Source organism: Channa argus, chromosome 8, assembly GCF_033026475.1.
Source record: "Channa argus isolate prfri chromosome 8, Channa argus male v1.0, whole genome shotgun sequence".
Classification (NCBI taxonomy): Eukaryota; Metazoa; Chordata; class Actinopteri; order Anabantiformes; family Channidae; genus Channa; species Channa argus.
In genome coordinates, this window is record NC_090204.1 from 23,470,798 (window position 1) to 23,498,024 (window position 27,227).

Genomic DNA, 27,227 nt, shown 5'->3' on the forward strand with positions numbered 1-27,227 from the left:
GCTCCCTGGCAATCCGCCGCCGCCTTCCTCCACCTTGGCACTGTCTCCCTACGTTAGTCACACCACAGGAGACGGGGCCCGGCCTCCCGACCGCTGCTGAGGGCCACAAAAGGCCCACTGCCCCCTCCCTGACTCAGGAGACAGATATACAGCGTGAGATGAGACGACAGGGCGGTGGCAGCGTTCAATTAAAAAAGCATTAGAGAGGAAAAGACACCGGACACAGTTACGACTTTACATCTGTCGAGGCCCCAACTTTGTCCTTCTACGGGTTCATGGTGGAAAAATAATCTTTCATTAAAATATTCCAAATGTTTAGAATTGGAAAAATCCCTCATAGTTTTCTGACTTACTGCCTTTTTTTCCCTGTAACAACCACGTTTTTACAGACAAAAGATAAAAGATAAATCAAATAAACAGAAACAATCACAAGTTTAACAAAATACAAGTTTTATGTAAAATTGTGCATATGAACTGACAAAACTATTTAAAGTGATTATATGAGGTTTTGCAAAAGGTTTTAACTTACTCCACCAATATGTTTCTCCTTTGGTGAAACATCTCTAGTCATATTCACAATTCACTAATAGCAATTTTTAGTGAGATCAGATGTTGATTCCCTGATACCTCAAACTTAACAGATTGAGTCTCGTAAATGTGTCACAATACGTGAAAAAATTAAATGTTATAGGGCAAAGTGCAGAGCTGGTCCACACACAATCATCATATCAGAAACTGAGTGTCAGGATTTTACAGCAGTTTTTGAGTGAATCATGTTTTTATTTACGGCGCTGTAGGAACCTCCTTTATGGCCTCTGGTGGTTTCTGGACCACAGTTTGGTGACCACTGACTTTCCGCATGTTGGCATTTTAGGAAAACCTTTAGGCTCCAGGATAAAATACTGTTGTGCATCAGATTCAGTCAAATGCACAAGCAGGTGATGAACAGGTTCTCTTGCACCTTATTGTCTGTGATCATATAGAAAAATAGGTGTGGAAAATAGATTAGTGAAGTTAAACATTGCTTTGTCTTCCCTGTTTTTATTAAGAACAGGTTATTTTTAGGTTGACCCAATTCAGTCTGCCTGATGAAAGAGAATTATGCTGTTTCCTTGGTTGCAATTTAGTTACTCCTACAACCAAAAGTAATTTCATTAAACGATCAAATAAAACATGAGGATACAAAATTCAAACATTTATATTTAGTTCTAAAAGGTGTGTTCGGTTTGGTTTAATGAGCACTTTGGTGCTACATTGTGACTGGCTGGTGAAGCAGCTCAGATGTCTAACAAAGCGGCCTTTGGGAAAAAGGTGAAGTTCTGTTTCACAGAACAGTCCTTTACCACTTTAACAGGAAAGGAAGCAAAGGAGAGAAAATAAAGCACGTACACCTGTGATCAGGGGGAGGGGGGGAATCATTAAGTTGAGCAGCATGGAGGAGAAGACGAAGTAATGAGCGTCTGAAAGAGAAAATCATTTTACAAAGCCTCAATGTCGTTTCCGAGTCTTGATCTGCAAGAAGGGAAAAAAAAAAGTGGAGAAATGCATAAAATTTAAGAAGGGCAAAGTTTTCCATTACTGTCGTGTTACTTGGACATCAATTAAAAACTTTGGGCTGGAAGTGTGCTGATCCCTGGAGTTGGCTGGTTGAAGGTTACATTTTTCCCCTGCTTGGATGTAGCTGATGGCTTCCTGGTGTTTGAAGTTGCAAATGAAGCTACGTCTGCCTTTCTGCGCCCCTCAAGGCTTCTCTGCTTCTTATTCTAAATCATCCTCCCCTCAAACCTTCAGCCCACGGTCATCTACCATAGAATAGCATGAACCCATTAGGGCTGGGACACACCAGGCCTAACGCCGTCTCACTCAGCCTAGACTTCATGGTGTGTCCCACACACCACTCCCTCAGGAGAGACCCCCGGTTTGGACGGTGCCGGCACAAAGAGTTCTGTGGCTGTAACTTCTCAGAACCATCCGTGGTGAGGAAATTGTAAGCCACAGTTCAGCTTTGTCGTTCTCTCACACAAGTGCAGAAAGTGCTACGTGCTTATTGGCTTTCGTCTTTGCAGTGTGTTCTGGCCCCACTCGTCAGCCAAGAGGAAGCTGAAGTTACCTGTCACAGTGACTGTTGACTGACTTTGAATCAAGTCATTTCTGTTTGCTTTATTGTTATATGCTATATTGTATTGCAGTGAATGACCTTAAGAAACAAGGTTAATTAGAGAAGCTGAAGTGATTTTGGGTCGTTTGTTTCTTTTTCTCTTTCTGTTTCCATTTGTATCAAGTTACCTCTCAAATTCAGTCAAATGTCGTTTTTAAGTGACGGGTTTAAGCTTTACATTTGTTTCCTGTCCAGTGCCCAACATCTATTGTTCTAATGTGACTGTTTGGCCTTTACCCGTGCTACAGGCCAACGAGCTTCTGATCAATCATCCCGTCCTGTAATTAACTCCACGATCCCATTGGTTTCCCTCCTGCCTCACACCTGTCACAGAATGTGTGTGTGTCTCCAGCTGTGTGTGCAGACTCCCTCGTTTTATGTGAACAGCTGGCAGGTCTCCTCTGTTGTTTTCATATTGTGTTTAGGGTGTTGGGGGGGTGCTGCACATCTGTTTGTGTGTGTGTGTGTATTGAAGCTTTTCGTACCTTGTTACGTTCCAGTGTTGTTGTTGTTCAGGTGAATTCACTCCATTACAAACACAATGCAGCGATTAAAGCAGCTGTCTGTCAGTGCGCTGTTGATCGCAATCCTCACGCTATGTGTTAGATTCAGACAGATTAGAATTATTAGATTTTAAATAATGGATCAATATTAGATGAGATAAATCTGTAATATTCAATTATCAGTTCATTAGGTAAACCAGTCTAATTCCTGCACTAAATCCTCCTTCATGAAGGTAATAATGTGCCGTTTCTGTTCAGGCAGTTTCACAGAGGTGTCATTTGAACTGTGTCATCATTATAGAGGATGCAGTTTCTTGCCTTGTTACACTGAGAGATGCTTGTTATTTAGCCCAATCTTACTAATAGAAATACCTACAACTCAGCAAGAAAATCGAACAGCCTGTTTGGAGCAGAGCTGCCAACTCATTTATTCGTTTGTAGAATTTGTCTTTAATATTACAAACAAGGTGAAACTTTACATCCTTTTTAATCTCACAGAAAACTTTAAAAGAAGTAACTCAGTAGGAGCCACCCTTTAATTTAAATAGAAAAGATAATTTGTCACCTAAATCTGAAGCAGAATAGCTTAACTTTAATTAATTCTCATGTAACAATACACAGTGTGATGAGGCTGAAAATGTGTAATGTGTGTATTTTGTTTAGTTTTGTAATTGTGTTTTACCAGCTTTTGAGTTCAGGTTTTCTTACCGCAGCTCAAATTATAGGCAGAATATAGAGAAGCTGTTCAAAGCAACAAAGGCTGACCACAATAGAACAGCACAGTTCAGCTGCAGCTGAATTTTATTTTTTCTAAAACCTGAAGAAAAGGAAAAGAAACAGTGAATAACAATAAGCTAAAAGTGCAACTTGCATATCAGAAGGTCAGTAAAACTACACGAACATACTACAGCTTTGTCAGTAGAGGCCAAAGAGACTTTTTGCTTATCAGATGTTGAATACATGACATCAGAGACTGAAAGGTAGAATAATACTATAAATAATGGTCCAAAATAAATGGTCCAAAAAAGTCATAGATATAATTATTCTTAATTAAACAAATAAGATGAAAGTTTTGTAAAAATGTTGACTCTTGAATTTGTACAAAATCTGATTGAAATAAACACCTGACACAACACATCTACTGGTCATTTGAAGCAATTTTCAGGAGGCTTCAGACAGGTTTTGGTGTTCTGAGCTGCTAAACTGCACCAGCTCACATACCAGTACTGTAACCTGTATTTTAATTAGTGCTATATATGTAATTTGTTCTCAGGTCTCCTTTTTCTTCTAACCGTGACTGTCCAACCATATTGAGAGGTTTTTACTGTCTGGTTTACTGGTTTGCAGACTGGTTGCCTGGCAGAGAGGAAACAGAAGGAGGTCTGGTGAGGGAGGAGGTTTGGGTGGAGGTTGGAGGAGTCTTTTTTTTTTCAGGGGGTGGAGGGGCCCAGCATATGCCCGGCCCTACTGACAGCTTGCCTACGTTCCCCATCATCTCGCCTGCAGGCTTCCTTCTTCCTCTCAAAGAAGGCAGAATATTTTTTGGGCGCCCCGTCAGGTTGGGTCCTGGTGAAACCTGGTGTGCGTGGGCAATCTGCTGCCGAGGGAAGAGCGAAGGCATTATTAATGTGTGTGTGTGTGTGTGCGTGAGTGATCCTGGTTTAGATATGTAAGACAGAAAGAGGAAGAAGAGACGAGGAAGAATCTGAGGAGCTCGTCTCTTGTTAGGTCGACCTCCGACCCCTCGCTGCTTTCCCTTCAGCACTTAGCAGATATTTTCGTTAGCTTGTATAATGTGAAACGCTCCAACTTTCTCCTCGGCTGGATCCATAAACTGAACAGAGAGTTTGATATCACACTAACTCTCTCTCTCTCTCTCTCTCTCTCTCTCTCTCTCTCTCTCTGAGGGAGGCTGGAGGTGAGAGGAGATGGGAGGATTTTGTTGTTATTCGTATACTGATGAACCGCTGACTCGACTCGTCCTCCATCCCTCCCAGCAGTCGGTCCCTTTTACCTTGACCCCTCCCCTCCACCTCCCCTTGGTCCGTACGGAGATTGGGTCTGCGCCTTCTGATAGTTGCTCCGAAATCTGCTGCGTTTAGTACTGTTAGTTTTACCAGGTGGGAGGAGCTGCAACAAATTATGACATTGTTATTATGATTTAGTCGTTAAAAGCCGGTGAGTTTTCCACATAAGACAGACTGTGGGATTCAGCCAATGACTGTGAAAACCAGCTTCAAACGACCTCCAACGTTCTGACACTGGAGAAGGTTTTTGTTGCGTCTAAGAAAAAAAAAAAAAAGACCTTTTGAGAAACTGAAGATTTGAATATGTGCTTTGAAACATATTGTGTCCATGAATTTTGACAAGAATCTTTGGCAGGCAGCACATTTCCAATGTTGCATGATTTAATTTCCCTATGCCCTCGTCTACCACATGTGCATTAAGCAACTGTTAGTTTGAAATCCAGCAGCAGCAGTTTGATCAGTAGGAGAAAAACTTTGCGTCTTTGACCTTAGGCAGTTAGCAGAAACATGCCTCTCTCATCAGATTGAGCGAACATGAAGCGTTCGGCCCTTTGTGCTTGGGTTAACTGATGAGGGGCTTCAGCAATTTGAGATTTACACCCAGCCCAGCCAGCGTGGTGCCAACGCCGAGGATCAAAGGCCGAACTGCAATGGCTGCATGTGACGTGCACAAAATCTTTCAGAATCTCATTTTCTATTCAGTTTAAAAACTTTCTATATCAGAAACCGTAATTTACAGAAGCAATTACTTGTTTGCAAACTGGATCACTGGTATCAAGAAGACATCAGCACACCCATGTTTCCGTCCACAAGGCCTTGATACTAAATCTAAACTGCAGTGAATCTTTATTATCGTCAGAGCTCAGAAACATGAAACCAGATCCCTCAGGATCAGCACTGGCATATTTGGTGTAGTGGCCAACGTTGGCATCGCAACTTCAGTTTGTTATGACACACTGGATTTTTCACACAGAGAATCGCTGAAAAAGAAGCATCGAAAACCCCAACGACTTCACTCTTTGTTATCAGAATTAAAATGAAAGTCTAAAAGAGCCTGATCAGTATTTTATCCTCATTTGTGTGTGTGTGTTTTTTTTTTGGACTATGCACCACCGGGCAATTTTCAAAGGAGTGAGCAGCCGCCATTTTGATAATATAGCTGGGATTGGTGTTGCTGCGCATTGCATCGCTGAAGCAAAATGTAGTCGTGACCCAGGACCGTGACCCCATACAGCACAGTCTGTGTCACTCAGCTGCTCGTGACATCTGTTACAGGAAGAATGGGAGTTGTACAAGTCTTTGTATTTGATTTTGGATTTTTTGCTTCTATGAGTGGGTTGAGTGGAAGCTTTTTTTAAATAAAATATAAATATTTAAATAACACAGTATATCTGCCAGGATTTTACATACATTTATTGTGAAACAGACCTAATTTGTCATTTTTATTACTTAGCACCTACTTAGTTTTAACTTGTGAGTGGCCAAGACTGATGAGCCAGTCAAAGAACATTTTAGAAATGCTTGGGGAGACAAACAGGACTAATCACAACTCCATACAACATCATTAAATATGGTAAAGGAATATTTTTGCCACATTTGAACTTGTGGCTCTACTCTACTCTCACTATGAAAAAATAAATGGAATGGAATTTGGGATTTGCAGAATTGTCCAGTAATTTTCAGACCGTACCTGGTTTCTCTCATGTAGCTGTTGCATTTGGATGGAAGTGGTTCATTATTAAGCTATTTATTTGCTACTTTAGTGTTTGACCCACGTTGGCTGTGGTGTCTTTGGGTTTAAGTTGATCACTTACAAGCCAGGTTTGAGTTCTCCAGTTAAGAGCACATGAAAACAGCTGTGTTTGCAGCAGAAAAACATCCACTGCTTTCTGTTCTTTGTCTGGCTTGTGCGAGCACGTCGAATGTGACGGCGGACAGCAACAGAAACTCAGTTTGTGTTCAGTGTGTGGTTGTTGGCAGGTGGCTCAGTTTTTGTGTTTGTGGATAAACTTGAAGTAGTCGGGGTGGTGCTGTTCTAAATAATATTGTGCGATGGCATATGTGTCTAACACGTGCTGTACACACACTCGATCTCTCTCACACACACACACTGGCTCATCAATGAAAGTCGGTCAGAGGGTGGGGGGGTTCCGGCCTCTCCCCATGCTCTGCCAGGCCATCTGTTCCTCCTGCCTCGCTCTCACTACACAACTGCCTTCCTGTTTCATCCTCTTTTTCTGTTGTAGTCACACACACACACACACACCAGCCAGTTTAGAAGAGAAGAGTTCTGTAGCATCTGAGTGAGATGAGTTTAGTATCTGAGCGATGATATTCTGGCGCAGACATATATCGCACGTTTTCATGTTCTCAGATGCTGACGAGAACCTGAAACAAGCCACCAAGGTCATCACCGAATGGAGTCTCCAGTTTTTAGTTCTTCAGCAGCAAAAAGTGAGAGGTGACAGTTAACACAAGTGCTACAATAAGAGTGTATCTGTCTGTCATTTTCTCCAGGAGGCTACTTTACATTGTCCAACACAAGAAGACAGGACATCTGCAGGTCTTGACAAATTTCATCGGTAACGTTCAGTAGTTTGGAAGGAAGCTCATTAACTCGACTCTTTGGAGTTATTTGCTGTCTCTTCATCATTTTGTAGTCTCACTTTGGAGTCATTTGATGTGTCTTTGTAGTAGCTGTGCATCTCTTTGTGGACGTAGTCATTTAGCATCTCTGGCATCACATTGCTTTTATTTTGTACTTCCTTACTTACCTTGTTGTAGCTTGTGCTCTATGACTCTGGTGACTCAGGGGCCTTCTCATTCCTCTGGCCCTTGTGATTGTGCTTTTAGGGCTGAGATCCATATGAGGTGCTGCTCGCCATCTCTTTTACTTTAATCCTGGTTTTCCTCAACTCATTTGATATTTTTAATTCTCCTTATCTTTTCTGCTTTTCTGACCTCATCACTCTTTTCTCACGCTCTCCTTCTGGTTTCCCGTCTTTCCCTCCGTATCCCTCTCTCTTTCTGCCTTTCACTTCTTTTTTTTTGTTGTTCACTCTTTCTCTCTCTCTCTCTCTCTCTCTCTCTCTCTCTCTCTCTCTCTCTCTCTCGTAGTGCGAGCTTGGTGCACACTTGGTTTCAGGCCCGGTGCTGTTGGCTGATCTCCAGCCTGGCAGCAGCTCAGTGGGAGCAGGTGGAGCCCCCATCCCCCATCACACACACACTTTGTGGTCCCGCAGTATTTTTTAGCCCAAACCACCGTCGACATCAGCCCGTCTCCATGGTGACGTCCATGTTGGGTTTTTGAATTTCAGCTCACGTGTGATTGGTCGGTTGTTTGGAAGTGTTGTAGGATATAACTCGTATCTCCCACACTAACCTCAAATCCCTCAGATTTTTGTCTCCAGTTTGTTTTCCATCAAACATTAGGTCTTTGTCTCCAATGCTGCATTGACAGCACTTAACCTGTATTTGCTTTGGCATAAAAGCTCAACCTTCTTCTCTGATGCTTTAAAACCAACAGAGGTGGCGTTTGTAGATGTAGGAGTTTGACTTTAACGACTCGGTTTCATCAAATTCTCTGCAAATGCTTTGGTTTTCTTTTCTCCACATTTTCCGATGCTGCATTTGTGCAGCTTTGAAACATCACTAACATGTAAATGTCACAGCACTTCAGGCACACAGCACAAATGGAAGTTCCTCCCATAGCTCATGTTTCAAGGGTAAATCTTTTATGTCGATGAATAAGTCAATGTCCGTGGAAGATTTCATTTTGATAGCTTTGAGTAATTCGACTTCCTCTTGACTTGCACTTGTAACAAGTGCAGTAATGTGGGTAAACTGTTCCTGTAATATGTAAATTTAGCCCAGTTCCATTAAACGTAACATTAGGACAAAGCTGTATATTACAGAAATATGGTGGAGTTTCTCAGCAGGGACACTGGTCACATTTTACTGTATTACAGTCAATTTGTAACATGTTTTTACTTTGTCATTGTGGGTTATTTTGTGTAGATAGATTTAAAGTTTTTAAAGTGACTGTCTATGCACATGGGATTTATAACAGCTAATGGCTTGACAGGCAGTGGACTGTTGCATGAACTGACACTAATGCGATAGCTGATTGTAGATAACTGTACTTCATCACGTGCTGAAATATGTTAAACAGTTATTTGTAGGAAAAGAAGGAGGAAAGCTGTGGTAAAGCTCAAAAGACACTACGTTTGTAGGCAATATTTTGAAGTTTTAAACTAAATTTACATTTGTTAAGCCACATTATACACAAAACAAATCTAAATGATATTCCTCCCCCAAAAGCTTTAGCTCATGTTTCTCCTGTGTGCTCAGTGGATTTCCCAGCCTTACCAGGATCCTGCTTCTACAGCAGAAACACACACAGGATTCTGTACTGTAGATGTCTCTGAACCTGGACAAAGAAAATCTAAATTCCCAACAACATGTCAGCTTTTTATATTGTTATTTTCATAAACTGACTCTGATGTTCTTTATAACAATTATCTTTGGATGAAATGACCAGTAATAATTAATGTTCAATTTTTTGACAACCAGCACACAAACATGTAAATGTTAATTTTCTCCTTAAATTTCCCCTTTAAATGGCTTGATTTAATATTTCTGTTAGGTCAAACGTAAGACTGTCTTCAGTATAACACTGAATGTCTGCTGCCTAGATTTAGACACATTTTCCTAAAATTCACTTTTGGCATCTTTGCAAATGTCTTCACTAGAAATAAACAGAGTGTTCAGAGGGTTCGGACAAAGGGTAGTCAGCAGCATGAGTCTCCAAACCAAACAAACTGCACTGTATTTAAATGTCAATGTTTTACGAGTGTTCAACCAGACTTTAGTCAGAACATGAGCAATTTTACTCTGCAGGCTGTTAATTTGTACTCCTGTCTTACTTTATCCAGTGTGCCTATACTACGCTTATACTCCCAAACTATATTTTGTGTGAAACTAAGGCACAGGTGTAGGTGACACAGAGGATTCACCTGTTGTCATAGAAACAGCTGACATGATGAGATGCTGATAGATCCGGTCTGACTCTGTTTGTGCTTCCAGCTGTTGATGAATCTGAAGGGGAGTTTGCGCTTCAGTGTGAACACAGCCTGGTGTGTGTGAAGAGCCAACACCTGGAGGAGAGGACCAGGCGTGCGTGTGTGTGTGTGTGTGTGTGTGTGTGTGTGTGTGTGTGTGTGTGTGTGTGTGTGTGTGCTTACCATAACCCTGCACACAAACGCAACGGCATCATTTGTTTATTCATAAAGCGATGGCAGTGAAGGACCTCAGAGATGAGCCAACACCCCCCTTGGACATTATAATTACCCATGAGGCAATCACACACATTTATACAGTATTTCTGGACTTGAGAGGACTGTTGTTGACATCATATGTTCACTCACTGCTAATTTTGACCCGAACTGACTCTAACCTTAATCAAACCAAGTCTAAACCCTAAAATTTGAAGAAATGAGAAATAAACAAAAAACATCTTTATAAATAATTTCCCAGCAAACTTAAGATGAGACACACACACACACACACACACACGTATAAACTCAAACTGGTCCTCAAAAAGAAGTAAAGAACATAAACACATACTGTATAAAAATAAAAAATAAAAATCTCTATTTACTCATTAATTTTCGATTAATTATTGAATATTTGTTACAGTTAGAGTTTATGAAAATTGAGTGTTATAAAATAACTACAACTCAGTTCTCAGATTGTGTTTTAGTCTTTTCCCTCATTTAAATTTTAAATACATTTATTGTAAAGTTGATAAAATTATATTCGATGAAACATTTTTTAAACAAACAAACCTCAATAACTAAACTAGTTAGAGCAAATGTAAATTATTCAAATAAGGTTTATGATTTGGTTCCTCTTTGGGCAAATTTTCATTTAAGCAAGAATCAGTGGTTGAATCTTTTCATTTACTTTGTTTTAATGACTTTAATCATTTATTGTTGGATTATCTTAAATAAGAAAGTTTTTGTTGCATTTATATACAATCATCTGTGTACAGTCATCTATGTCATTTTAAAACTGTAATTTTACTGTGATATCAAAAACGGGAAAGGGTGTTTAAAATGGTACTAATGAATAATAGATTCTTTGCTAAAAGAATAAAATAGATTTTTGTAATAGGTCTTTAAGACTGAACACTATGTTTATCATAGTTCATCAATCATCATTTTCAGGATTATTGATGATGTTGGTTGGAATCTAATGAAACATTATATTTTATGTTCATCTTTTTTTACATATAAAATCAAAGTCACTTATCACTTTGCTCTTAGATTAATGTAGGTACAGTCCCGCTGTGTTGTAGTTTGAGTCTGTCTGCTCTAGATGGCGCCTCAGGCTCCTTTACTGACACACTGCTCTTTTCACTTTCAAGCAATTTAACAGTTCAGTTTATAGGAAAATGTGATGTGAGTGGATCGGTGGAGTCAGAGCCATAAAACACCCTTTTATCTACATAATTATAATATTGTACAAATCTAACACTCTGTAATACTCTTCAGTTTTGGAGTAAAACATTATCCCAGATTGCGTTGCATGGACATTAGTGCAGTATTCCAGTAGTGATCAGGCTTTTGGACCATCTTGTTTGTCTGTCTTCAGAAGCTTGAAGAATGTGGGTGACTGCTCCTCGGGTTAAAGGATAACTTCAGCAATCCCCACGCAGCATTGTCTCAACTCACATGAAGTCTCAGTCAGTCGGCAATCTGGATTACTTCACTCTGTGTCATAGACTGAGTCCAAAAACTAATAAAAATGCATGTGTCAGACACAAAATTCCAGTAAGTAATTTGAGCAACATGAGACCAGTAATTCACAATATGTTTGTAGCCTAAACATCCATCAGATACTCAATAAGTTACTGTTAGAGGAACAAGTTAGGCTTCTCATGCTGCACACCAGCTCCAAACTACAAATTAAATTCGATGGAAACTTTGATTCCAGTTGCATCTAATGGTCAAACTGGATCTGAACCAGATGACTGGGATCCAAACGTTGTCTGAAACCTGCTGTTGGAGCGAAATGGCCATAGACACAAACCTACAAATCCCCACTTCTTAGCGAATTTAGCAAACAAACGGAACCAGACGGCTCATTTTCTCAGTGATATAAGAACATGCAGGTTGTTGGATAATCAATATGATCAGTTTTGTGAAGATTAAAACTCAGACCTGACTTCACTGAAAACTGTTAGCAGTTTTAACTGAAGTCTTTTGTGCAGTTAGGTGCAAACGTTTGCATCCCCCTTGATAAATTAAAACTTTACTTTCATTTAGAATTAAGCAACATTAGTATTAGCCGAACATTTTACTATTTACTTTTTTTTATTTAAAAAAAAATGAAGGGATGCAAAATTGTGACCAAAAAACACAGGCAAAATGTCGCACACTGCCTCCTACAAGCAGCATTACTAACCCTTAAACTGGTGTTAACGGTTACACAAAAGACAGGTGGCTGTGGCTCAGGTCAGCCAGGGTTGGCGGGTTGATCCCCGCCTCTTCCTGCCCATATGTTGAAGTGTCCTTAGGCAAGACACCGAGCCTGCGTTGCTCCCAGTGGGTCAGTCCAGGGTTTGCATGGCAGCTGCCATCATTGGTTTGAGAGAGAGAGCGAGCGTGTGTGTGTGTGTGTGTGAAAAGCTACTGTAAAGTGCTTTGGGAACCAGTTCGGTAGAAACTAGCTTTAGAAGTGTGCACCATTCACAATGTAAATAACTTCGCCTGCCACGCATCTGTAATGAGTTGCAATGACTAACCCTTTATTTGCAGTGATCTGCAATCAAGCTTTTAACTTTCTGCTCCTTTTGCCTTTTTTAAAAATAACTTCATCCGGGATTTATAAAGTCAGTCATCTAACAACCAAATTAACTGGATTAGTCAGAGTCAATTGAGACACATAAGAAGAACTTTTTTTTCCCCCGTCTAATATTTACATCGGAGCTGAATATAATGAATTTGTGTTTTCACCCACACATAAAAGCAGAAATGGTAGCTTCTCACTGTGAACCATCGAAACCTCTGTGAAAGTCTTAGGACCTGCCCTTTGTTTCAGGAGTGACTAATCCATGATTACACATTAAGATTATTGATCATATCGAAAACCCGATTTAATTGCTGTAATCTAATTACCTTCTCTTTGTCTTGACCTTCATTGCTGAGACGTTGTTTAGCCAGCTAATAACGTGCAGCCGGAGCCTCAGATGTATTTGAGCGAAGTAAATCTGCAGATTGTCTTGTTAAATCACGCCGGCTGTCTTTCTATTAACATAAAAGCTTCTGTTCATTAACCTCGGACGACTCGCCGCTCTGCGCCTGCAGACAGAAAACCTGCAGAAGAAGAGATCAGCTCAGGTCAACACAAGTCTGCAGACTTTTTTAGAAAAAGCCTTTAACAAACAGGTGCTTCAAAGATAAGTGGGTCTGCTTTACAGCAAGGATTCTGTGGCACAAATTCATTTTAATGAAGACTTGAAATCATGAGTAGAAGCAGCTGCAGATGTTTTCCTGCTCTCTGCGGAGTCTTTCTATAATGTTTCAAAACACGTTTTGACTCAGAAAACACCAAATTTAACACAGCGTCTTTATCCACTGTACATCTTCAACACCACAACCTGCTTAGCTGTGTTAACTTCGTCCTCCCCCATCATCATGTCGGTGGCTGTTCGCTCTCTTTATTTCTTTCTTCTTGATCCTTATTCTTTCATTATGGTGCCTTCTGACTATGGTCCCGTTGTTTGTCCAACCAGAGGAAAAGCCAGATAAGATGTGGTCGGTGACAGGGACGTGGTATCACTCTGATGAAGTTCTTTGCACCAAAATGTAGATAAAGTGATACTTCAGTGACTTACAATTGCAAAGGCAAAAATAAGTCATGTTTCTATACAGCTGAAGTGCAAACGCAAACAGATGTTTTGTTTTGAGGAAATATGTTCATATCTAGTTAAATGTTCCCAGACATTTTTCTTCTTTCGACCAAATTACCCGATCTCTTACTATCTGAGGTCACTGAGCCACCCGATGTCAGTTTGTCTGACTACAGTGTAATTAACCTGTTGTTGGTTGTGTTCAGCCTCACAGCACTCGGTTACATTTAGTTTGTTCCTGGATTAATAGAGAAACATTTGCTTTACACACATAGTTTATTAACCTTTAATCCAAACCACCATCTTTATCAGACCTTAACCAGAGTGTTTTTGTTACCTGAACCACACACTCTGGTCTTTGGTGCGACAGTCCAACCACCTTCTGGTCAGCGGAAGACTTTCACTGAGGGTCAAACTGGAAAAAACTGCTTCAGTCTCCTACATTTGCTTTAATGAGCTGGTTGTTGCTCCGTTAGACTTGTCTATAGCTTGTATTTGTAGCTGAGGCATAACGTTGCACCTTAGTGTAGTGTTGACCGCAGTTTTTCCATGTTGAAATGTCAGACGTTGTTTCATGACAAATGAAAACCAAAAGGCTGAGAGACGAGCCCTTTCTCACCTCTGCAGCCCTGATGAGAACTTTAGTATTTTCTCCTTAACAGCCACAGACGACTAAAAAAGCCTCTAAGCCGTGCAGAGTGAAGCTCCCCCACCCCAGCATCCATTGTGGAGCTGCTCCAGAGTTTTTGATCAGATGACGCTGTCGTCCTCAGCAGATACAGTCGTTTGCCCTGTTACAAAGGATCAGACGTCACTGTTGTTTAGCTTGGTCTCATAGTTAGTATTATTTGATAAAAATGCCAAAATTTGGTCTTCTCTACATTAATGATGAATGCAATGGACACTGCACCTAAATCTCAATGTTGCCACAGTTCTTCACACAGACAGGTGTGTACGGGTGGTTTTACCTGTTGGTGCATATTCTCTTGATTAACTGATTTGTTTGGATGCTCTGACCTCAAAAACGTAAAGCAGTGGGAGCATGCAGATCAGTAACAGTCATTATCTGCACGGTTCCTGCCGCTGAAACATTATCATGTTCATAAAGGAGCATTTACTGCAGTTTTAGACAGATGTTCCTAATAAACTGGCTACTGAGAGGTTGCTGAGGAAGGTAACAGTTGCTAAAAGGGATGAGAGTTGCATGAGTTTATTTCAACACGTGCGGATCAGTCCTCGGCAGGTAACAAGCAGCAGAGTTCAGGTGTGTAACCTCGGGCTGTCTGCGCTGCTGCTGCAGCCGCTGCTGCTGCAGCAGCTCCTGCATGTAAAACCACCGGCGCTGCGTCCCGCTCGGTCCGCTGCAGAGCTCCAGCGTGTCCCCAAATATCTGCACCGACAGCACTTTGTTTTCTCTCTCCCCCCCACACACTCACATGCGCCGACACCACAGTGCAGCACCCGGTCAAACTCCAAGCGGGGTACGGAGCCATGTGTAGCGGCCACAGATCAGCATTAGCACCCGGTGCAGCGACTCCCCCCCTCTGAGGGTCCCGTCCGGCCGGGAGGGAGCGCTCACCGCCGGCTGCTGCAGGAGGCACGCAGGGCTGCTGGACTGAAGCAGCTCCCCGCTGCACGGAGCAGGCTGATCCACTGCTGCTGCTTCCGTGCCGCACCGGACCACGCCGGAACCGGGTTATGTGGATCCAGCGGACAGGAAGGACAAGAAGAGGAGGAGGAGGGGAATTAGGAGGAGAGGGAGGAGGAACTGCGGAGACAAACAAAACACAAACAACTGATGCAACTTCTGGAAAGTGTGTAAGCCGAGCCGAGCCGGGCCACGCCGAGCTAAACAGACAGACAGCAGCCGAGTCCGGACCGCAGTCCAACGTTTATTCTGTGGATTTAACTCAGACCTCCTGGTAACGGACTCTGCAGCCGGAGAGGCGACATGACGCGACCCGAGTAAAGTTTCTCACCTGCACCTCTCACGTTTAGCATGGTACGAAACTCTGAGTGTGTGTGTGTGTGTTTCTGCTGATGAAGGTGCAGCACAGAGAAACCTGCTCAGTCATTGCTGAACTCGCTGATGTTCATGTATCAAACATAGTCTCCGTGTTCGTAGTAGCAGTAGGAGCTCGTATATGTGAGCAGTGAAGGGGAGTGATTGCAGTGAACAAGCGCGCTCTCGTTGGCGCGCGTACACGACGGGACTTGTTTTTTTCGCTTTTGCTGTAATTTCTCATCCAATCAGACGCAACTCTTACGTTCAAATTCCTTAGTTTGGTACAATCATAGTGCAGATTCAGAGCGTGTCGTGACGTGGCATGTCCTGATTGGCTCTATGGGAAAAAGAGGCGGTGTAGAGAAGCGTGGAGTTAAACATTACGCTGATTAGGTCTGTGATATTTAATCTTTTTTGTTGTTGATTTAATATCCTATAGGGAATTTAAAATTATTGCACGTTTTTATTGCAAATATGAATAATAATGATAATAATGATGATGAAGATTTACAGTGTCTCTGCACTGTCCAGTATCTCCCTAACGCCCTGTGGACGTACATACAGGACACTTCTGTTTGTACACTTCACAAGATTCCATCCTAACACTACATCCCTGCAGTCATTTATAATGTGCCTGTTGCACTTATTAATCTCTTCATTTAACTTTATTGCCCTTTAATCTCCTGTAATGTCTATAGAGCATGTGTAGAATATCCCAGTATGGATGGTATAGATTTAATGATCCATTAGGCCTCGATACTCTATGATACTGCTGTGCTGTGTCTCTGGACTTGTGTATGTCTTACATCAGACTCCTTTTCTCAGTCTGTAGGGACGTCCACAGTGTCTGTGGCTTTACGGACGCTTCATTGCATTTAAAGTAACTCCTGTAGTATCTCCACAGACTAATTTTCCTCTTATACCTCTATAAAGACTTTTATAGACTTAATGATGCTTATTGAGGAATTTCCAGATTTGTCTGGACGCTTGTCGTCTAAATGTTATAATTCAAAAGCTCAAACAGTGTAACTGGTATTACAGTGATCAGCCACAGCATTAATACTACCAGTTAGTTTGACTATGAAAATAGGTTTTTAAAAAATATTCTAAACAAGGGGCCTGGTGATGTATCATTAAGGGTTAACTAGCTGTCATCCCACAAAGTGATTAAAATCAGCTCCACCTTTAGCAACAGTGAGCTTTGACCCTACCTTTTAGATTGCTGTACATGTTTTGCCATAATTACCCTAATCAATATATATTTTTAAATATTATTATAAATACAATGAGTTTCTAATAGTTTTTTACTCTTGTACTAGTTGCTGAGTACTTTTACTTGAGTAGAAGATTTCAAGTAGTACTTTTGTCTTTTTAGGCCAATACTAGCACTTTTACTAGAGTATTGTGTTGGTGTACTTCTACCACCTCCGCACACAAGGTATCATATTTTGCTGTGTATAGGGCTGTGTAGCTGCAGACTGCTCAGGGTGGCCATGCCTACCCGGGTCCTCCATGACATCATTAAGAGCATCAGTGCTAATTTAGGGGCTGATCGGTTTATGCTGGTGCATATTTCACTGAGAGCTTAACAGCAGCTGGCCTCTGTCAGGACCCTCTGTGTAGAGGGTGCTGTTAACTGGCTCCATTCACCTTCAGCTTCAGGAGTTCAGACACCTGCAGACACGAGTTCACACTGAACTGCAGGAGAAACACAAATGCACAACAGACGTGAAACACCAGGAACAGTTGCATGCAAAAGTGTGAAGTAAAGAAATGGATGTTTAGACTCTGACTTTTCTATTTTTCCTAAATACTGTTATTTTTTCAACCACCACATTTATCTCAAAACCTTCCTAAACCTCACAACTGAACAGGAGTGTGTGTATTAGCACTTATTAGAATAGTGCCCACTGTTGTGCATGGGCAACTTAATACTGTGAAATGGCCGCAAGTTGTAGAATACATTTTTGTCATTTTCATCTATAATGCTGAAGTTCTACTTTTAAAGTAGTATATCATGTTTTTTCTGTCAGATTGTCAAGTTATTTGCACACAGAAAACAAAACAGTGCAGAGATGCACGAGCACAGTAACAAATAGCATTGACATGTAACAAGTTGCTGGGAGTCTCCGAAAACATCCTGAAATAATAAACTGGATAATATCAGGCCATCAGAGATCAGGAGGTCACCGAGCTGCAGGTTTACATAAACTGAGCTGATTTCTCGATATTCCAATATGATCTCATGATGCCTCAGTGATATTATGTAAGAGTGTGTGAGTGTGTTATGTAAAGTTGATTTGGACTGCTCCAACAGAAAGTGACGGGCCCAGTAATAATTATTTTAAAATATGTGTATACTATAATAATGATAACACTACTACTACTAATAATAATAACAATAAGCCAGTGGTGGAGTCACACAGATTTAAACAGGTATATGGTAAAAAGCAATGCTAATTCAGTGTCCAGTGTCTCAAGCTGTGACTGGATCCTGTCGATCCTCGGAGATCACATGGATCTTTCTGTCAGCTTCTTACGAGTTACAGCTGGATTATAGCGCGCACACACACACACACACACACACGGGGACAGGAAAGTGAGCTCAGCAGGATACGGGAGTGGAGTGCCCGGCAGCGAGGCTGTGAGGGAGCGGAGCGTCAGACGGAACTTGATTCAGCGCAGGAAAATACTGAAAAAACTTGTGCAAAAAACACGCAGGAGTTTGTTGGAGACGCGGAGTCACACGTTCATTTGTTGCGTCCTGTCCGATTGTTTCCACTTCCTTCTCCATAATTGGTAGAAACTCAACCCCAAATATTGTTGCCGCTGCCTGCAGGACCCGTTTAAGTTTCAGAACCGCTCTGTCAAAGCATCAGGGCTGCGGTCAGATCTCCACCTCGCGTCTTCTAATCAATAGGGATCAATCAGCCCACAGTCCGATCAGTTTCATCTCAGTATCCTCCCGAGCGGTGGGATCCCGGAGCACAGTTGAACTCTGCTACACACGCGCGCGCGCGCGCGCACATCAGCGGCATCACCGGATTCCACATGTGAAACTGCGCGCGAAGGGATCGACGTTTCTCCGATCGATAATCGGAGCGTGTGATCAGTTTGTGCTCTGCGGGGTCAGTGCGCACGGTCTGCGGCCACACACACACACCGACGCAGGGAAGAGAGTTCAGGTCCCGGTGCTCGGAGCAGCAGACAGGCTGGGCAGAGGAGCGGAGAGGAGGTGGCGCTCCTCTCTGCGTCCGGGACAACACAGAGTCTCTCTCTCTCTCTCTCTCTCTCTCTCTCTCTCTCTCTCTCTCTCTCTCTCTCTCTCTCTCTCTCTCTCTCTCTCTCTGCTCTTCACCGTCTTCTCCTGTTGGAGATAAATTAACGGAAAGCAGCTGTCGGTTGTTTTAGAGGCGAGGCGGCCGTCTGGCAGCTCAGGGACCCCGTTTTTGCTTTTTTTCGTTCTCCATCGTCAGATCTTTTCTCGGGACTCCGCCGACACAGCTGCTGCACCGCGCCCTCCGTCCCGAGCACCGAGGAGCCGCACCGCCGCACGCGGCCGCAGCGCACCGCAGGACGGAGAGACATGTTGCTGAGGTCTGCCGGTGGCCGCGGCTCTCCGGCCGTTTGAAATGCAGCGTCGGGACGTTTTGGAGGTCTGCACCGTCCACCATCAACACCGGCCGCTCTCGCCTCACCCTCCAGCACCGACTCCACAACGGGCTCCTCTGTGATTTCTTTATTTTTACTAACGGGACTTTTCTCTTTTTGCTGGAGATGTTCTTCGCGTCTGGGTGGAAAGTTGTGCGCTCCCCGGTGGAGGGCCTCTAACAGGTCCGGACTGTAGCTCACCCGAGGCGGGGTCAAAGTTCAGCCCTGGTCGGAAATGTGAAAGCGAAGGGGGCAAAAGGAGGGCTCTAACTCCCCCCTCTCTCACTCTCTCTTCTTTTTTTCTGTTCTTTCCTTTTTACACACATAAACACACAAACTCTCTCTCACACACACAGCCACACACAGCCACACACACACAAACACACACACACACACATAGACACAGCCACTACACACTGCGCACATATACAGGCTGGAGTTACAGTAACCCCCCCACCACAGACACACTCTCTCACACACACACACACACATAAACACACACACACACACCTTTCAGATCTAAGATTAGATCGGACAGATATGTATTCTCCGCTATGTCTAACACAGGTGAGTCTGCTTCCAAACTTTCTAAATGCTCCTAACAGTGTTTGTTCGCAGCTCCTATACGCGGTTTACTGTACACTCAGGGCGGTATGGACTCTATAGACTGCGCCCTATAGTCTGCACACTGCTGCTCGGCTGCAGTTTCTCTTCTCACGCCGGAGCTGTCGTCTTCTCTCCGCTGCGGCACATGGCGGACGGCGCCTGCAAAGTTCTTTTATCCAAATTATTTAGCATAAGCAAAAGAAACGAGTCTGTCGACACATTGTGGGCAACTTTTGCTGCACAGTCTGCGTGTCGTTGTGCTGTTTCTGAGGTGGTTGGAGCCGCTGCTGCGGTTGTTTATCGGCGGGCTGCACGCACTCTCCGTCCCGGCTGCTCCGCTGGTTGAAGGTCCCGTCATGCAGACCGCAGCTCGGACTCTCGGTTTAGGGGGATGTCGGTCCTTTTTTTTTTTTTTTTTTAAAGGAGGTTTCTCTCTTGACTTGTCATTCAAAATTCGAGAGCCAAAATTTCCATACTTCAAGTGTGAACAGCCACAATCTAGAGGCGTAAACTTCTTTCTGTTTTCTTTGCCTTCAACTTTCCAACTCTGGCCGACAGGCTTTGACTTGAGCTCCAGAGAGAGAAACATGGATGTGCAGCACAGGGAAACGGTTTTGGCGGTGTTACTTTCTGGCACATACAGCACTGTTTGTGGGCGTATTGTCTGAAATGGTTTCACATTTGTGCGAAAATCAGGGAGTTGGCGCAGACAGAAGCAGGACCAGTATCAACGGGGTCTGCGGGGGTCTCTGTCCCGGGTTTGTTGCTGGTTGTGTTGAACGTTGATCCCGTTCTGTTAAATCCGAGTAAATCTGATCATTAATTGCTTCCTTCCTGCTGCCGAGGCCTCACAGAGGAACCTCAGGCCTGTCACAAATATGTTGCTCTGCACAAAAAACCGAAGTGTTTGTGTCAGACGTGACCTGACGTGACACAACAGACCTGCAGCAAGCAGCTCCAAAAAAATGTGACTGTGTACCTGCACATCAAAAACAGACTACGTGACATGTGATTTATTTCCGGCCCCACTCCTGCATTTAAATAAAAGCCCTTTGCATCTTTATCAGTAACTTAAATTTGACCTAATTTCCTACTTGAAAAATCCCCTTTCTTTACTGCAGGGTTACGGGTCAGAGGTTAAATAGGAATTAAGAGCTTTTTCTGGGTGTGACCTCGTGCAGATTTTAGCTGCAGATTTTGGCTTCCTCTGGTAGGAATTATCATCCTAATCTCCCTGAAATTACCACAGCTTCTTAAAAATACAGTTAAAATTAAAATCATAAAACTAGCCAAATCAAACCTGAATTAATTGACATATTTAAGATTTCAGCAAATATTTATATCCATCAGATGATTATCAGTAAATTGTATTGGCATGAAATTTAATTAAATGTTTTGTAATTTATTACCGAAATGTGTTCATCTTTATACTCTGATATTTAATTTGAATAATTTGTAAATAAGTAGGTTTTATTATTCCTGGCTGTTGGTAAATATTGAATAATAGTAATTGCTCTGGAACACGTATTTGTGTTATAATCTGCTGTTCAGATTTTTCTTGTCCCAGTTCTTCAGCTTTCTTTTTTCATTTTGCTGCAGCTCCTCTGAATCCAAAATTCCCTACGAAAAAAAGATTTGGCATCTTGATTTTCTGCCTGAAGCATGAGTCTGTTTTGAGACAATCTGAAAACTGCAGGAAGGGACACGAGCTTTAAGGTATAATCTGATTATCAGGCAGTAAAACCAATAATCAGCAGACAGAGTCGACTGACTGTTGGTTTTTACAAATCCTCCTCAGTGAAGGGTCAGAAAAAAAAAACAGTTTTATGGATTTAAACAGTTGTTGATTTTTTTTTTTATTTGTGTTATGGCAATTTTATATATTCTCATTTGTTAATTAATAGTTTTTTCCGATTGTATTAATTTTTGATATTTTTCCACCATTGAAATGATAGTGAGTGTGTTTGTGTGTGTGAGGAGCTCTTTCACACTCTGCTTATCCACCCTCAGATGCAGGAACCTGCCTCAACCAAAATCATTATTTTTATTTGGCAGTAAAACACTCAAATTTATTGTTTAAAGCTTCTTTTGAAGGGAAAACTGTCCCAAAACATCAAACACAGGCAATTTTAGAATTTTAAATCTTTTGAACCTGGACTCATGTTTGCTGATCTTCTGAATTTTGCTCAAATGTCAGATATAAAGTAAAATAAACTATATCGAAATGTGATGTTTCCTACATCACAATTTGATTCAAGACACCATTAAATTCTGCGAGGTTCCCCTCAGTGGGGGTGGGGGTGGGGGGGGCATCGTGAAACAAAAGCCACTGTTTAATTTGGGCAAAATTTAACCATATATAACATCCATCCTGTGGGAAGTTGTGGCAGAGTTTGAGGTGATTGTAAACAACATGTAAAGATGTGATTGATCGTGTTGTTGCAGATTTTGGTTTCTAGCACTTGAGCTTGTATTGATTTTAAATAAATATGGTGGAAGCATTTTGGTTATTACATCAAACTTGGTTTATTAAAACTGAGACCAGAGGAAGAGAAATGTCCACAGTAGGCTGGCAGCCACAGAGAGCCCCTTCTGTCTTTTAATCTGCCGTACGCAGCAAAATTAGTTTTTTTTTTTTTTCCCTTACAATCATAAATCAGGTCTCAAAGGAGCCGCTGAGTCGAATCGTCCAACCACGAATCCCCAGACCTCGACCACAAAGGCTTGAGTTTTACAAACAGTTCTTTGGTGTCATTTGATAATTTACTGTGTAAACTTCCCTTTCTATGAACAAAATATTGCCTGTTCAGCTGTTTTCTGCGTTTAAGCTCTTTGGGTTCTAGTTGTTAAGTCAGTTTTGGATGAAAGGGGTGGTCAGACCCTCCTCTGGCAGTCAAAAACCCCTGGTCCGGTTTTGATTTGTCTCTTGGTGCTTTGGTAAAGTCCTGGAATGCGTGTGTTCATCTCGTGTTTTTGTTTGGTGTCGCTGAAGCTGCTGCCATCCTCCTCCTCCTCATCCACCTACAGCCGTTAGCTGTGAAGCCTTGGCGGCTCATTCGGGCCTCGGCGGCGAGCTGCGGAGCCCGAGCAACATGCTGATAATTCCCTCAGTGTGTCGGTGTCAGTAGATGGGGAGGGAGGGAGGATTACCATTATTGCTGCTCTAAATGAATGTTATTCAGGGGGCTGTTGTTACAGGCCTGTTATTGGGAGCCCATTACATCTGTCTCCAAGGTGCGGGGGGGGGGGGGGGGCGTATAGACTGCCCTTGCAGGTTTAGAAACGCTGATTTCCTCAGAGGGAAAAAAAGAATGACCCCAAAACAGAGGAATAAAGAACCCTGTGGAGCCCCATCACTCGTCTTCACCACGGCGGCCTTTTATTCAGTCCAAGCTCTTTCCAGCTAGTGGAGGAAAAAAATCTGCCACCTGGTTTTAATAAAAACGAGTTTAAATTAAATATCATGTTCCTGACACAGATGCAGCATTAAGATACAGACTCATCGCTGATAAAACAAGGAACATGCACTGGAAACACTGGCATCATTTTAGACCAACTGGCAGAATTTGTTTTGTTTGAAAGACATATTTTTAAGGCCAGATGTGAGAAATTACTTGCTGACGAAGACGTGCACAGCTGAAGTCAACCCACAGCAAAAAGACACAATTTGGTTTTTGATCTAATTTTAAGGCTTCAAAAATCTCTTTGATTTTTAATTCAACAGTCTACGTCGTTGGATAACTTTCTTTAAAACTAGTGAAAAAACACTGGAAACAATTTGATTATTAAAACACATTGAAGGTTTTCAATGTGAACCAGCATGTGTAGCTCGGTGTGCAGGGCACAAATTCTTCAACTCAAGTCAATATGTTATTATAGTTTTTTAACTTGAGTAATGGCTATAAACAGCCTCGTCGAGAAAATGTCAGGTTCCCAGGTCAAATCAGCTTCTGAAAATGATTTTCTGGATTGTAGTGCAGCATTCAGCTTCTTATTTCCAGATATTGCCCCTCAGTTCTATAAAGTTCTATAACAGCTCTTGCACCTTGAGCATGGGCTTCCCTCAGGAGACGATATGATGTGTGCAGATAGATGCTGGCTGATATGCAAATGGTTTATATTTCCACGATGAATCAATAATGTGTCAATAATCTTTTGAAGCTGTCAGCTTTGCTTTTATTATTTGTAGATGCAGATCTGCAGAAGCTTCTATCTGACTAAAAGCTTAAAAAGGTTTCCAAACTCAAAATTGGAACAAAATGTTTGTACGACCAGTGGAGGAGTTTTTCTAAAATCTCAAAGTGCATATAGTTTGACATCATTTGTGTGACACAGGTGCAGAAACTGGATTATTTGTGCTTCAAGACACGTTTCAGAAAACCTTCCTGAGTGCAGGGAAGCCGGGAACAAGAGGGATTATCTCCCCTGGCTCGTTTTTAAGGCGGAATATGAGACTGAGCGACTTGTTGAGTGAGATCTGGTTTGCAGCAGACAGAGTGTGAAAGAGCAGCAGAGGAAGCGGCGGTGAAGGACGGTGTGAGTGGGTCAGGAAACGCTGCACTGGGCTGTGAGGAATGTTGGTATGTGGCTCCAATGAACATCCAGAGCCGGCGAGCTGCAGATCCACTGTGGAATGTGTGTGTGTGTGTGTGTGTGTGTGTGTGTGTGTGTGTGTGTGTGTGTGTGTGTGTTGGTGGGGAGACGAGGCTGAACACATCATCCGTCCAGCAGCCGCTCGTCGTTCTAATAACCGCCCGAGGACACACACACAAACAGAAACACATCTCCCTCCAAACAGAAAACACAAATAACAAAAGGCGGCGTTCTCGGCCGTCCTGCGGTGAGATTTCAGAGCTCAGAAAGCGGCTGCAGGTTGGCTGCAGAGCTGCTGGAGGCGCTTTTGGAGACAAACCCGTTCTCCTGGACCGTCTCCAAGAAGAAACAATGTGCTGTATTCAGACCCCTTGACAAGGGAGGGTGAACAATGTTATATAAAAAAAAGCATTGCAGCTGGTGCTCTAATGCACAGCCTGTAGATATAGTTTCCTCTTTAGTGTGGGAGCTGAGAGCTGGAGGTTTAATCTGAGAAACAAGAGTTGACACCCCAGCTGGAAAAACTCCTCCTGAACTTCCTGTATTGTTTGACACATTTAACCCCGAACCTCGCTGTGAACCCACAAGATTGTTTGGAAAATAAAACTGCGTCAAAGTGTGAAACTTCACACTGGTGATTTTTCTAGATTTTACTTAATGTGTTTCCTAAGAGCCATATTATTTCTAATAAGTACATATTATATCTGTCTGGCTCCTGCCTTATACGTTTAGTTCAAACCTGCTATGCTAATTCAAGTATTCTACTTAGCAGGTTGTTCTATTGTCTGCGTTGAGTTTATAAATTCTAAGTCAAATAATCCAACTTCCGATTTAAATCAGACAACAGCGTCTAAATAAAGGTGATTGCTGCACTAGCTTCGATAAAAATTGGGATTTGAGAAAATTCTTGGATTAAAATGATCTGGTGCATGTTGAAAATAAAAATGTCCAGTTAAAAAAAATTTAATTTATTTGTCACTAATTGTTCATGTGCAGACGTGCTGATGCCAAGTTTAAGTTGATTCCTGTTAGAAATAGATGAAAATGTCTGATGTCAAGATGGCGGCGGCTACGGACGCAGCAGCGTGGTGCCGCATTTTAGTGGTTTTTGTTTTTATCGTGTTTAATTGCTACAAGTAAAGCTTGTTTCCAAAGGGGCTTTGTGCACATTATGTATGAAAGGCTGAAGTTACTGGACATGGGTGTTTAACCCCAAGATTTAACCCACCTTCCCCGGGGAGCATACTAGAGGAGCTACTCCTCACCACAATACCTGCCTAGATTACAGGAAGGAGCAGCAAGAGGCGCAACGGGCGGCGGGAGAGGAAACAAAAGCAGGGCATGCGACCTGACATATGCGTTAGGCTACAGAACTCCCCACACAAGCCCGCTCTACCCAGCCTGTTCGTTGAAAATGTCCGGTCTATAAGATTGACGAGATAAAGCTGAAGATCCACCTGAAAAGCCAGAGAAGCTGTGCTTTCCTTCTCACCGAAACGTGGCTGAAGCCTAACATCCCAGACGCAGTTATCAAGCTATCAGGAAGGACTGTGCTTCGAGCAGACCAAACATCTGACTCTGGCCAAGGCAAAGGCGGCCGTGTGTGTATGTACCTGAGTAATTCCTGGTGAACATCGATCGAGACTGTGGGACGGTTTTGATCCCCAGACCTAGAGTTTATAACTGCAGAGCATAAATGCAGGTCCTTCTACCTACCGAGAGAGTTCAGCGTGGTGATTCTGACCGCTGTTTACATCCTACCGCAGGCTGACGCTAAGCTGGGACTGGCTAAACTCCACAGAATGGATCGGGATCTGGCCTAAGGGAGCAATGGACAGGCTACAAAACTGCTTTGTGCAGACTGATCTTAGGCTTATTCAGGCTGATGGCGACAAATAACAATCACACAGATTTAAACAGTTAGGCCTCATCAGCGCTGGACTACGTACATTTTTGGATAAGCACTGTAACCACAGAGAAGAAAATCCTTATACTGCCCAACCACAAACTATGGATGAATACTGCTGTGATTACGCTGGTGGGGGTCTGTGGTGCAGCCTTCCGGTCAGGGGACCAAAAGCCTCAGTTTGGCCCTGTAACAGCCAGGGCCAAACCGAGGAAAGGCATCAAGGATGCAAAGTGCTGCTACAGGAAGCTCATCTAGGAGCACTTAAACAACTCAGACTCCCCACGCATGTGGCAGGGCATCAGAACCATCACAGACTATGCGGGACACCACACCATCCCGACACACACACACGGCATCTCATCCCTCCCTGAGGAGCTGAACCACTTCTTTGGCAGCTTTGACCGGACAGCCACGCAGAACACAGGGACATTCACCAGGAGTGCTGGTGCTTAACCCCCATGAGGTCAGGTGGGTACTGAGGAACATCAACCCACACAAGAGTACTGGACCAGATGGAGTGGCAGGATGGGTCCGGAAAAACTGCGCAGGGGAGCTGACAGCAGTAATCACCGACCTGTACAACACCTTGCTGGAGCAGCCAATTATACCAGTGTCAGTCAGTCAGCCACAATTATTCCAATACAAAAGCAGACGGTAATCGAGATGCTGAATGACTATCGGCTAGTGGCTTTGACACCGGTGGTACTGAAGTGTTTTGAGCGGCTCATCCTGTCACACATAAAGAACAATATTACACCCTCCTTTGATCACTACCAGTTTGCTAATGGGGCAAACCGGTCAACAGAGGACACTGTATCACTGGTCCTCCACATTGCTCTGACAAACATGGAGTAGCGGGAC

The 27,227-nt window shown here is 42.8% G+C and overlaps 1 protein-coding gene across 10 annotated transcripts in view; it reads left to right on the forward strand.

Moving 5' to 3' along the window:
* Positions 1 to 27,227, forward strand: part of nfia (nuclear factor I/A) — a 172,757-nt gene that overhangs the window by 34,561 nt on the left and 110,969 nt on the right. For 4 of the 10 annotated variants that reach the window (XM_067512254.1, XM_067512260.1, XM_067512257.1 and 1 more), the window contains exon 1: positions 7,038 to 7,142. The exons of 3 other annotated variants lie outside the window; for them this stretch is intronic. In XM_067512254.1, the coding sequence (XP_067368355.1) occupies positions 7,053 to 7,142 (90 nt within the window). In that variant the 5' untranslated portion in view covers positions 7,038 to 7,052. Of the gene's footprint in view, positions 1 to 7,018; positions 7,143 to 15,055; positions 15,605 to 18,813; positions 19,826 to 27,227 lie in introns of those variants that run through there. 3 more of the 10 variants (XM_067512255.1, XM_067512259.1, XM_067512258.1) reach the window with 3 other exon arrangements.